This window comes from Alternaria rosae, assembly GCF_020736505.1.
Source record: "Alternaria rosae strain MPI-PUGE-AT-0040 chromosome Unknown BKA58scaffold_1, whole genome shotgun sequence".
Lineage (NCBI taxonomy): Eukaryota > Fungi > Ascomycota > Dothideomycetes > Pleosporales > Pleosporaceae > Alternaria > Alternaria rosae.
In genome coordinates, this window is record NW_025763570.1 from 1,087,138 (window position 1) to 1,099,321 (window position 12,184).

Genomic DNA, 12,184 nt, shown 5'->3' on the forward strand with positions numbered 1-12,184 from the left:
TGTTTGGCTCGTTTGCATTGATTGGATTGGGGAAACCGACACATCATCCACTTTGCATTTACGGTTTGTTACACTTCACACAGGTTACTTTACGCTTGTCGCATACACTCGAGATACGGCTGCGAACATGGCGCGCTTTCAAATCCTTCTCGCGGTCCTCGCATCGTTTGTTTGGGGCTCGAGTGCGCAGTTTGGCTTCTTCGACCAGATGTTCGGTGGTGGTGGAGGGCAGCAACATCAGGAGCCGCAGAATGTGAGGAGTGATGCTAGTTGGTATCAGGCGCAGTATGAAGCTGGTATGTTACATTGTTCTCTTCCCATACATTACATCACATCTATATTCCCAGCCTCGTAGCCATCTACACCATTTCTGTCGCGCCTGCGCCTCCTACGATTCATTCAACGGCACGAGAGGATCCTTTACTGACAACTCCTTACAGCACAATGCTCCCACTACCTCTGCCCCGGCACCCTTTCCTGCGTCCATTTCCCACACCACTGCCCCTGCGCATGGGAGAACGTTGAAGACAAAGTCGAACTCGGTGACGGAATTGCGATCTGTGGAAGTAAAGGAGGATGGAACACTGGCGAGTTTGGCAGGAAGGTCGAATTGGCTAGGAAGGGGCTGCTATAAGAAGAGGGACGAGTTGTTCATGCCGTAAGAGAGGGTACGCAGTTGAGGACGGCAATATCATGGCTGGCCATGGAGAGCTCATGTCGAGTTACTGTGACATGAGCATAACTGGCATGGACATACACCTCGAATGAGAAGGAAGAGCGAAAATCTTGGGAATGGACCAATCAGGCCAGGTCATGAATTCGTTGAATTGCAAATATACCAATAACGCCTTTGCTATGCAATGTGTACTACAACTTTTCACCTTTTGACGTACTTGTACCGATACGCCTGCTTCCCATCCTTTGCTTCCCTTTCATCATCGATGCCAACCTCCTCTCTCCCCCATTGCCTCATCAAGACCTTACCCAGCAACTTCTTCTCTTCCTCCAACTCCCGTACACTCTCCGTCCACTGCCCATCACGCTTGCCCACTACTGTCTTAGCCTTCTCCTTCATAAGCTTACTAAGAAGAGCGGCTAACTTCTCGTCCATTTGCTGGTTTATAGCGGCGTTTTCAGCAGCTTGGTTTGCGAGGCGAGTTTCAAGGGCTTCGTTCTCGGAGCGGAGGGCGGACAGTTGGGCTTCCAAGGTAGCTATCGTGTCGTGCGAAGATGATTTCGATGTTGCCGTCAGAGTCTTGTTGTCTTTGCGAAGGGCGGAGAGCTCGGATTTGAGGGTCTTTGTTTCCGAGACCTGTTTGCGGATAATGTCGCGGAGGTTGGCGATTTCGGTGTCTTTCGCGTGGGTCTCGGTTGCGGATGAGGAGACGGTGGTATCATCGTCTGTGTCCTCTTCTGCAAGCTTTGCAACAGCGGCAGTACGGAGCTTGTCTACCTCGTCTTTGGCTCGCTTTAAGTCTTTGGTAAGACTCCGCTTCTCGCTACGCTCTTGCTCGAGCAGTGCACCGGCTTTGCGCACAGCGTCTTCTGCCTTGTCGCGGACGTCCTCCATCATGGCCTCGTGTCCTTCAACCATGTCTTCATGCTGATCGCGTAGCTCTTTAAACTTGCTCTCGGCCTCAAGCTTCAGCTCCTTCATCTTGTCGAGCTTCTTCTCAATGTCATTAACGCGGCGATCTGCCTCCGCGCGAGCATCCTGCAGACGATCATTGGCATCTTCAAGGTCTTGCTCAAAGCGTTCCGCATCAGCTCTGGCCTTGGCGCTATCGCGATGCGCTTCCGCAAGCTGTTGGCGAAGGTTCGTGTTGCCTGTTTCGAAGCTCTGTAGTCGACCCTGGGCTGTGTTCAGGCGTTGCTCAGCCTGTTCTGACGGATCAACAAGATCTGATATCTGTTGCTCCTTCACGGCGAGGTCAGCTTGAGTAGATCGCAGTTGCGACTGCAATGATCGAATACGCGTTTCGAGCTCAGCTACCTGGGGTAGTCGTCCCTCGGTTGTGATTTTCGTAGTGCCGGACAGGTCAAGTTGCGACTGGGGGGACTCCAGTTCCCTATCGGCAGCAACAGCATGCTGAAGTTGCTCTTCCTTAGCAGCTAGATCTGCAAGCGTAGATTGGAGCTGCATCTCAAGAGAATTGATACGCGCCCTCAGCTCGCCTGCATGCCGGTCTTGCTGTACATTCGTGGTTGCAGCCCCGCGAGCTGCTTCGAGTTGTGATTGGAGATCTCTCATGCGATCTTCGAGATCAGCTGTACGACGACTTGCTTGGTTTGTTAAAGTGAGTTCTCTTCTTGCATCCTCCAGGTCTGACTGCAATGTGCGGAGCCGAGAGTTGAGATCGAGATTCGTATGGAACAGTTGTTGTTTAGCTGTCACGTCGGCATGGGAGCACTCCACTTCGAACTTCGCAGCCTGCAGTTGTCCCTCGAGTTCTGCAATGCGAGCAGTCTGGCGTCGAGCCTGTGTTTCGACAGTTGACTGCATGTCGTCTCTCCTTCGGGCTTCCTCACGAGCTGTCTTTGCTTCGGACATGGCAGTTTCGAGGCTTGATTGCAGAGCATCCGCGCGTGCTTGGACCGAGGAGAGTTGGTCGGCCAACAAGAGGCGTTTCTTCGCAGCATCCTCATCATCATGCCCAGACTCGTGTAGTTGCGCTTCCTTCAGATCGTGTAGTTCGCGCTCGTGTATTTGGCGCACCTGGTCTAGCTCGGCTTGCATCTCTTCTAGTCTCTGGTCTTTGTCCTCAACCTCTTCGGTAAGTTGGCGCTTGGCTTGTTCAAGCGCCCTTCGCTGTCGTTCGAATTCTTCGAGCATAGTCTCCAACTTTGTGAGGTTCTGGAGGCGCATCTGCTCTCCAAACTCATGCATCCTGGCCTCCAGTGCATCTTCTCGCGCCTTCACCTCGGCATCCGCAGCTGCCCGAGCTGCTTCGTGGTCTGCGCGTTGCTGCTCCATGCTCTTCTCCAGGCTTGCCACCTTCTCCTTGTGCTTGTAGTTGTCGTTGCGCGTACTCTCCAGCTCGGATCGGGTATAGGAAAGGATCGTCTCCAGCTCGGTGATGCGCGATCTCGAGGTAGACTCTTGCTGCTCCAGCTGGTGTTGTAGCTCCGCAATCTTATTGCGTGCCACGTCCTGCTCGCTCGTGTCGATGATAGCTGAAGTGTGCCGTATAACCGTTTCTTGCGTGGGCTTCCGCGGTGTATCATAGTCCTCGACGGTGGGTTGCAGCGATCGCGCTTTCGGGGGTGACGATCGGGGGACTTGGAGGAAGCTGTGTCGAGGCGCATGTAGCGGTGTTCCTGTGAGCGCGCCCTCCATCTCCGTATCTGGCAGGTTGCTGAGAAAGCTCCGAACCTTCTCGTCGTTCTCCATGGACCTCTCGGAAGCTGGCGAGCTGTGCTGCCGCTCGTTCTTGGTGCCATTCGTGCGCCTGGTAGGAGAGGTTGTGCGAGACGTATTACTTCTCCGCCGCTCCGTGTCCTCCACCACGACTGCCGGATCGCCCACTTCGGTCGCATGTCTACTTTCGCTTCCGTCTTGTATGGCGTCCATTCGTATTACCGGTCGTTTCGTGTTGGCCTCCTTTCGCGATTTTATCTGGGCCAGCGGTAGATCTGCCGTCATCCAGTAGGTCATGTTCATGGTGAAGTCTTCCGGTCCCTCAATCTCGCTCGTGTCTACGTGGTCCACTGGCGGTTGGTGGCTATTTTCTAGTTCGGTAGACTCAAATGTCGAGTTGAGGCCCAGGGCGTCCAGGTCCATCTCATATTGTGATCCGTCTTGAGATGGGCGGCGCGCCGGGCTGCGTTGGGGCGATTGGAAGCGCGTGGGGCTGGCCGTGTACGATGAATGTGTTCGAACCATGTTTGTTACATGCAACTAGGAACTGCGAGCGTCGCGATGTCGTGATGCGGAGATGCGATAAGAATTGTGCTGCTCGTGTCTGTTTGTTGTGGTAACGCGCACTCGACGTGTCTCGCGAGTCATGCGGTCATGCACGGGCCCTCAATGCTACTCAGATCCAGGGTCCAGTGCAAAGCATGAACGCGTTCTTCCAGAATTTCACCAGAATGAGATGCTAAGTTTACATCACTTGGGAATGTTTCTTGAGATTCTAGATCCACTTTACTGGTATACCGAAATATCTTTTGATGTGACGCCTCATGAATAAGGGTTATACTTTCCATCCTACTACAAATCTAAGCTGACCATTTATACGGCTTTCTAGCTTCTCGATTCGCTCTCACACATCAGACATCCTGTCAACGGGCATTGCGGCATGTCCTTTCTGAACTTGGTACGTCTCCAACGACACTAAACCGATCTCTCTGGACATAGCAACATCTCCAGTGGTGAGTTCGTTCTTTGCGTGGCCATACTAGAACATTGTAAATCCAAGAGCCATGCCAAGATAGATGGCGTGCTGGAAAGGGTGGCACCATGTGATTGAGATCGCGACATTTTTGCGCCGCCAGAGCTTTGACAGAAGGACTAGGCAGTTGTGCGACCACACTGACTTTGTGCAATTATCACCGCGCTTCTCCGTGCTGATGTCTGACGCCTTCCATCCATTCGATCGCGTGTTACGCGGCATCAAATCCTCACCGAATGAAACTTCATCGCCTTGTTACTGGGGCGAAAATTTCCTTCTCATCTCTTGCTGGATGAAGTTGGCGCTTATCAGATAGGCTCATCGATCGCGCTTCGTTGAGTAGTCATCTGCTGGTGTAGCAGTCACGATCGGTAACAATTCGTATATGAAGCGAGCCGGCCATGGACGCCGCGCTCCAGTCATGGCCATCCGAGTCCAGCTCAAAGTCCGAGCAACCGCGATGAATGGCAAAAATGGTACAGAGATCGCATTATCTCTGGACGTAGTGCGACCACATTGCTGTCAAATTGCACGCCATAGGCAGACCGTGCCATATCGTTTGCGAGCCACTATCATACCAAGCCTCGATAGGCAGCTATGATATCCTGAAGGCTGCCCGTGTCGTATTCGATGTCTGACTGGCAGGGTCCATGTCATGGATGCATAGCGGGAAGTCTCCCGGCTTCCGCAAGCATAGGAAGAATAACAGCGACGCCTATGACCTAGGGAGGAGTTGGATGAGCTGGCGAGGGGTAAGAGGACAATGCGCAGTAAGATGGTGAGCAGCCCCCACGTATGCTACTTGAAGCGTCTCCCGCGCGAGCTTGTTTATTAGACGTGCTGCATATGCGGCGTCTGCTTGTGGGTCCGGGATGCTGAACCGAGAGGGGGTCCTGCAGACGACATCATCGCATGGTGGTCATGTCGGTCGACTCCGAGCTGACCAAGGAACGACCCACCTTGACAATGGTGCTCTCCCGAACTGCGGGTAGTCGTTTAGTCTGCCCTCTGGACCGCGTGCACGTCATTGCGAAGCCTTCCAATGAACACACAGTCGTGAAGAAGGGTGCGCAGGTGAGATGAGAGATGATGCGGGGTATGCGCCTCGTTGGTTACACGACAGCACGCATCGAGGTACTGGCTGCTATGACGTCCATGGTCGAATCTTCATCTGCCCGTGAGTAGTGCCGACTGCGGGACGTGTGTAGGGTAGTATCAGCGCGTATCGCGACGTGGAGCAAAGGGTGATTGATAGCCAAGCAGGGTCCGGTCGACAGCGGCGGCTATGCTCGGCTTCCCGCTCAGGGACAGAGGGCAGTGCTGCATGCAAGCAATCGTGTCCCGCAATACCCATGGACTTCGTGGGGCTTCACTCCATGTGCTGCTGGGGTCAGGGACTGCAGATACGTAGCTCGTGCTGAGAGGCATGGCGTTCGTCATCTGGCGGAGATGGAAGTCGGTTGTTGCGGTCACCACACGCTTTCCCGAGGGTCTGCCCGTCTGCGGCGCGAAAATACCGTCTTCGCTGCCGTGCAACTCTTTCGTTGTTTTTGGCGTAGATCAGGTACCCTCGAGCACAAGATAGATTGGGTGCACGTCTGGTTGCAGCGGCGGCATGGAGACTGGTCGTTGGCCGCATACAAGCACGGACGATCCCAAGGTTTGCTTGCAGCTCGTCGAGTGCTGCATGACACCAGCAACAAAGGGGATACATTATTGTGGCTGCTTCTGACGTCCCATCCGCATTGTCGAACATGACATGCTCTGCTCGCCGCTGACTATTGTTTTGCCGCCGGCCACAGAGCCAATCTCCCAGCATCATGGGCGCGCCGTCGTGGAAAATTCTCGGGGTGCCTCATCGAGTCACCACACCCGGATATCAGCTCCACTCTTGCCCGTCGACTCACATAAAGCGTTGAACCTTCCTGAAAACCACCGGTCCACTCCGTCCACATCGATAGCTGCCACTACACTGCCTTTTGACCAGGTTCTGTCCCACGCTTTCACAGTCGACGTCAGCAACAGCATCCGCTCCACGCGCAGGACCGATTCCTGCGTCCAGCCGTCTTCTAAGCGTCCATTCCCGTCCAGTGTGCCACCCCACGCGCCCATCTGGCCCCGCGCATTGCGCACTCTGCCCTGAAATCCAACTATAAGGTTCATCCACCTGTACCATCCGTGAGCCTCCAAGCCAATTAGACCAGGGTTACCTGCATCAATCCCCACGCCGCATCTTTTACCCCAGACTCGCGGCATTTCGTCCTAATTTACGCCTCGAGTTCACATACAGCGGCTTCCAGACCCTGCCCTGCAATTGTGTCACTTCCACGCATGCCATCGGTCCGTAACTGAATCGGTACGATTGCTCACAGCACCTTGTGTCATATACTCCCGAGGTATCCAGGCGCCACACATCCTACTCTCCAAGTTATACAACCCGGCTTGTGGGATGAATTTCGGCTTCAAAAATAATACTTCGCACTGGCCCGTTGGACAAGAACACATCAATCGATAGCCTGGTCAGATCCCCCGCACTTTCATCTGTAGCTGCATGCCATCATCGCCGTCCTAAGAGTCTCGGAAGAACGATAAGCTTGCTTTTTCTACGGTTTCTGGAGGCTCCACGGGCCTCTTAGCAAGCCTCGTCAAGCTTGACTTGCCGAATCGGAAAGTGATCCCGAAGCCAGCTACCCACGAGCACGCGAGCGATCGTCATCGAAGACGCCTATTCTTATCTTATTTCTGTGGCACGTAATGGACTCATCTTTGACACTGCTCAGTGCGAATATCCGTATTCTGGTACGTGGGCCTCCCCTCATCATGCGTTCTTCTGCATTGCATGGTAGCAAAATTGTCCCTGTCTTACACCGGAGGGAGCCTTGGTGGCGGGTCCCTCATGCACGACATAACGGCAGGGCAACTCTTATAATTCGCCTCCCACACTGAAATTTTCTCTCCCATGGACATCAGCTAACATGATCACCTTCAAGGATACCCAACTCGCTCTCATACACATCCCGTTGCCTCTGTATCGCAACTTTCTCCAGTCCATTCTTCAACTAGTCCTACCCAATGCGACGCGCAAGTCTTACGGGAATGGTTCTGGCGCCGTGCAGCCGCCCAAAGGCTGGCCCTGCGAACATCCCTTTGTGAATATCTCCATTACACCCGTCGAGTGCTCCATAGTATGTTCGAGGACGCTTGCGAGTGAAGTATTTCTGCCTGTTCTCAACTTGCTGGATCCTGAGTCAAGAGCGTCTGTTAGCATTACCACAGATGACTATGTCGTAATGCAAGTCGATGGCGAGGGACTTGATGCAGGACAACGCGTCTTGGAGCTGACAAGTCCTCTTGCTCTGGCTGGGATGTAAGTAGAGGCCATCACAAGGCTTTCGCACAAGGCTGACTTAAATTCCAGTCCCATCTTCTTCATCACTACTTACTTCTCCGACTACATCCTGGTTCCACTGCGACACCGATCGCAGGTCGTACAAGCACTAGAAGAGCGTGGTTTCCAGTTCGAAAAAGACACTTCCTCATATGTCAACTCCTTCCAACATGCCCGCAAACACTCAGCCGCGTCGCTGGAAGTTCAGCCGCCCAGCACCCCTCCGCCAACCACAATCTCAGAGCTTCAAACCAGGACCTTCGCTACACTTAAGCGTCGTCACATCGTTCCCACGGTGGACTCGAGCATCCGGCTCGTACAGTGCGCCGGTCGACGCGATAGTACAAATGGCATGTCTCAAGCTCGAAACCGCAACAGCATGACGACAGCCGCCGACGACGCACTCCACCTCGGTCTCGTAAAATGCCTCATCACGCAGCCATATCCGAAGTTTTTATCCCTCACACTAACTGATACCGAGTCTGCCGCGCTGCTGTTCGACCACACCTTACTACCACATTTCGCGCAAGATACTCTCCTCGGCTCCAGAGATGAGTTCTTGACACCCATCACGTTAGACCTGCGAGGTCTGCCAATGGAAAGCACCGGCATCGTATGCGGTGTAGCTGGCAGGTTAGTCGGCGAAACCACAGGGCAACTGGAGGATCCTGTCGAGATGAGCTATTTGAGTACCGCGCGTGCTGGAACAGTCATGGTCGCTGAACAGGAGCTGGAACGTGCACTCGATGCTCTGCACGGCGCTGAGAATGGGGTTCTGACGGCAAATGAGTAGTCGTGCTCGTGTATGAGCGCGGCACAATTCCTTTTTGGCTGTGACGACCGGTTCTGGCTGAATCGAGGTCGCTTGAGCCTGCCAAGTATGCGGCCTTCACTTCCCACTCGGCTTGCATCGGCTGCTCTCTTTTACTTCGCGACGAGCAACATCGCTACGATCTTTGCATTCGCTGTATAGGATATGATTAGGCGACTGGATCAAAAGTTATTATTTATGCGTACAATTAATAGCTGTGTAAGTGCGTGATGTAGTGTCTTCACCCTAATATCGATTTGTGCAAGTGGCTGCACGTATACCTCACGCCCGCGTGCTGTAAGGTAAGAGTACCCCGCCGCTGCGCCCCTCTCATCCTACCCGCATGTCGTCGTTATGCACGACGACGTTCCTCGAACTTCTAGTTCCCATAGGTAATCTTGTTGGTTCACATGGGTGCATAAAGGATGTGACAGCTGTCTTCTCTCCGCCAATCGCGATCGAGTGGTTCTTTTGGCCCCCACTGCGGCTGAGATCTTGAGATGTTTCAGCTCGATCTCATCATAACAATCCGCGATGACCTCAAACTTCGACGAGTACGACGATACGACCTTGATTTAAATACAGCGTCGCTACAAAGATAGGAGGCCGACCGCGACCGGCGTCACCACTACACATGTCTTTGACGCATTCGCCGCTCGCCTTTGTGGAAAACAAGGACGCGCCTGTGAAGCTGATTGAAGTGACCAGCGATGGTCATGCAAGGAGACTGGAAGTAACGGAAGACTTGATCAAGAGGTATATTGAGAAGGACTTCTCGGCAAGTCCCACTGTTATTGGGCGCAGATGCATATTAACGTGAGAGAAGACACATGGTAGCAGGAACGAGCTGCCTGCAAGCGTGGAAACAATCAAGCTATTGTGCGTGTAACCTTGCATTTTACGAAGGCTACGCTGCTGACCTTTTCTCTTACAGCTGGTCTAGGCGCGTAGGGGAGTATAATGGCAATATGACTCCGGTGCCTTTGTCGTCGCATTCTTTTGGGCGTATCGCTCCATTTGCTCGAATACCAGAGATTTATGCCCGCGTGTTGGACTACAAAGCTGCGACATACGTCTTTGCCAACCCCCAATTGCCCTTACACCTGGCGCGTACTTCGCCGAAAGACGTGCGAAGCAGATATTTGAGTAAGCAGTAAAGATGCGCACCTGCAAAAGACGCCGCTGATACCGGTACCACAGGCTTCATCTTACAGTCCGTACCCGGTGCTATGTCCCATGTCTGTATCAGCGGTTCCTTCACGTACGACTTCTCAACCAAACACATGTACGTCTTCATGCATGGCCTGGCAAGCAACAACTACGACCGATTTTCGAACATAATCCAAGAGGGGGCTTCTAGCACGTCTGCGTTTCTTCTTCCAAGTATCATCGTGCGTTTCAATCTTGAGCAGCGAGTGAAAGCACTAAACCTTTGGCAAGATAAGATCTACTGGCACGAACGAAGAGTAGGCATTCGGTTTGATCATCACGATAACCCTGAGCTGTCCAGTATCGATTTTAGCACGCTGTCGAAAGATCTCAATGCCGCAAACACAAACCTCGCGTACGTAATGTGGTCTTGTAAAAGTACTACACGTATGCTCGACTTTCTCGATCAGATTGCAAAGAGGTACAAACAGCAAGCTATTGCAAACAAGATATCTGAAGACGATGCGGCTGAGATTGAGCAATTACTCGTCGATGCTCATGCACAAATGCGATCTTGGAACGCCGGCCTCGAGGATCGTGCGGACTATCTCGCTAAGCGGGGACAAGCTCTTGTACAGACTGTGAGTAGCATACGAACTTTGTGTTCAGTCTCCTAACATCGTGTATCAAGGTTTACAGCGGCATTGCGCAGCGCGATTCGGCGATCAGCCTTAAATTGGCGAGCACGAGCATGAGCCTTGCACAGTCGTCACGAAGCATAGCGCTATCAACTTCACGCGACAGCAGAGTTATGAGGATAATCGCCGCCATCACAGTATTCTTCTTGCCAGCAACATTTACTGCCGTAAGTTCGATTGTGACATAGTATTAGGGAAAGAGAATCTAATACTCTGCAGACATTCTTCAGCACCACATTCTTTGACTTCAAGCCAAATCAAGACGAAAAAATATACTCACAGTGGATTTGGCTGTACTTCGTGGTTACAATAATCTTGAACTTGACTGTGTTCTTTGGCACGTGGTACGTGTGGCGAAAGAAAGAGCTCGAAATCATGGCATCTTTCAGTTCAGCAGATAAAGAGCCAGAAGCCCAGACAGTGGAAACATCTGGAAGAAGACTTGATCTTGAGACTGCACAGTATGTTGAGCAGGAGATCGGTCACGCGGCACCGGGGGTGAAGTCGCGCACGAAGTCAAAATGTGATCAATCCAGTCAGCAACAAACACATTACGCGAAAACAGAGACAAGCGCATATCGAGAGCGAGAAAGATCCGAAGCACCTCATACAAGAAGAGACTTAGACAGGCCTAGAGACACATTACCATAAAAACATGCAAAGCAGGTAATCTAGCGTCGATGCAGGCTCTAGGGTGTTCATCCTTTTCCTAGGTTGACGTGGGAGAGCAATCGAAGACATACATTGAAGAAGTCATACAGGATTTCCCACTCTCTGATCCACATCCTCTTCTTCTGAAGCGCGCGTCGAACTCCTAACCACGTGCATACGCAGTAAGATACGCCTTACTATAAGCCGGGTCATTCACGCGCAGCAACGCAATCTCAAGTAGTCTCTGCGCCCGCGCGGTAGCCACTATAGCCTCCATGACAGGATTCTGCTTCAACCAACCACTACCATGGTATGCATCCTGACAATCATCGTCTATCGCGGCATGAGCGTAGATGATCGATTCCTCCGCCTGCTTTACCCACGCACACTGATATGCACGGTCGCCATATGGAACGCCTCATTGAACATGAAAAGGCTGGGCTTCCAATTCGTCGATACCGGCCCCTCCTTACGACATGATCTCGTCGGCGCATTGATTGAATTGCTCTTTGGGGATGAGCTTAAAATGGTCTGGTCTGTCGTATAGCGAGGAGAGAACGTCGGAAGTGGGTGTTGCATTGGCTACAGGGCCGTTCTCGCTCGAGGCTTTGGATTTGGCGGCTGCACGGAACGTACCTAGTGGACTATCTTTGTTGTATCGTTCTTATCTGACGTTAGGACTGAAGATTACTCGTCGCGAGTGACTGGCCTTGGGACCTTGGATATGTGTCTTGTGGTATGGATCGGCTGCGATCTTGGCCAGTAGTGTGAATGTGTCATGTCGATATAGATAGGCCTCGAGAGTGGTAGTTGGCGGTCCGCCTCGTGCACAGATCTTCGATGGAGGTTTTAAGTGACCAAGTCTGGACAGTCTGGGGCTGATTGTCCATGGTTGCAGACAAAACGCGGGTGCGTTGAGATTTGGCCATTGATGGTGAAAGGACAGGTCGAGGTTGAACAGTGGTGGCCGAAGGTCTCCTCAATAGAGGCGATTCGGGACTCGATGGTTAGTGGAAACGGCTCTCATAGCAGTCAGGTGAGACCCAGAGCTGTTCGTGGCGCGGAATTGTAGACCATGTCACCCCCTGCCCATGTC

General features: G+C 52.6%; 5 protein-coding genes across 5 annotated transcripts; 3 read left to right on the top strand and 2 right to left on the bottom strand.

The window, feature by feature from the left end:
• The first annotated feature begins 30 nt into the window (after window positions 1-30).
• On the top strand, window positions 31-843 carry BKA58DRAFT_415835 (long chronological lifespan protein 2). Its single transcript, XM_046172572.1, has 2 exons — window positions 31-296; window positions 441-843. The coding sequence occupies exons 1-2, from the start codon at window positions 128-130 to the stop codon at window positions 632-634; spliced, it is 363 nt and encodes a 120-aa protein (XP_046030587.1). The 5' UTR covers window positions 31-127; the 3' UTR covers window positions 635-843.
• Window positions 844-3,938, bottom strand: BKA58DRAFT_372025 (uncharacterized protein). The gene has a single exon (XM_046169090.1). It carries the CDS (start codon window positions 3,881-3,883, stop codon window positions 878-880), a length of 3,006 nt encoding a protein of 1,001 aa, XP_046030588.1. The 5' UTR covers window positions 3,884-3,938; the 3' UTR covers window positions 844-877.
• Window positions 3,939-5,575: 1,637 nt separating this feature from the next.
• On the bottom strand, window positions 5,576-6,647 carry BKA58DRAFT_415837 (uncharacterized protein; the record flags this gene model as incomplete). The annotated part of the gene is made up of 2 exons (XM_046172573.1): window positions 5,576-6,074; window positions 6,299-6,647. 2 exons carry the CDS (start codon window positions 6,645-6,647, stop codon window positions 5,782-5,784), a joined length of 642 nt encoding a protein of 213 aa, XP_046030589.1. The 3' UTR covers window positions 5,576-5,781.
• A 484-nt stretch (window positions 6,648-7,131) lies between these two features.
• On the top strand, window positions 7,132-8,753 carry BKA58DRAFT_6868 (ACT domain-containing protein). The gene is made up of 2 exons (XM_046175725.1): window positions 7,132-7,758; window positions 7,810-8,753. The coding sequence occupies exons 1-2, from the start codon at window positions 7,367-7,369 to the stop codon at window positions 8,570-8,572; spliced, it is 1,155 nt and encodes a 384-aa protein (XP_046030590.1). The 5' UTR covers window positions 7,132-7,366; the 3' UTR covers window positions 8,573-8,753.
• A 346-nt stretch (window positions 8,754-9,099) lies between these two features.
• On the top strand, window positions 9,100-11,242 carry BKA58DRAFT_6907 (uncharacterized protein). Its single transcript, XM_046175737.1, has 5 exons — window positions 9,100-9,469; window positions 9,525-9,736; window positions 9,791-10,380; window positions 10,431-10,604; window positions 10,657-11,242. The coding sequence occupies exons 2-5, from the start codon at window positions 9,559-9,561 to the stop codon at window positions 11,086-11,088; spliced, it is 1,374 nt and encodes a 457-aa protein (XP_046030591.1). The 5' UTR covers window positions 9,100-9,469; window positions 9,525-9,558; the 3' UTR covers window positions 11,089-11,242.
• Window positions 11,243-12,184: the final 942 nt, after the last annotated feature.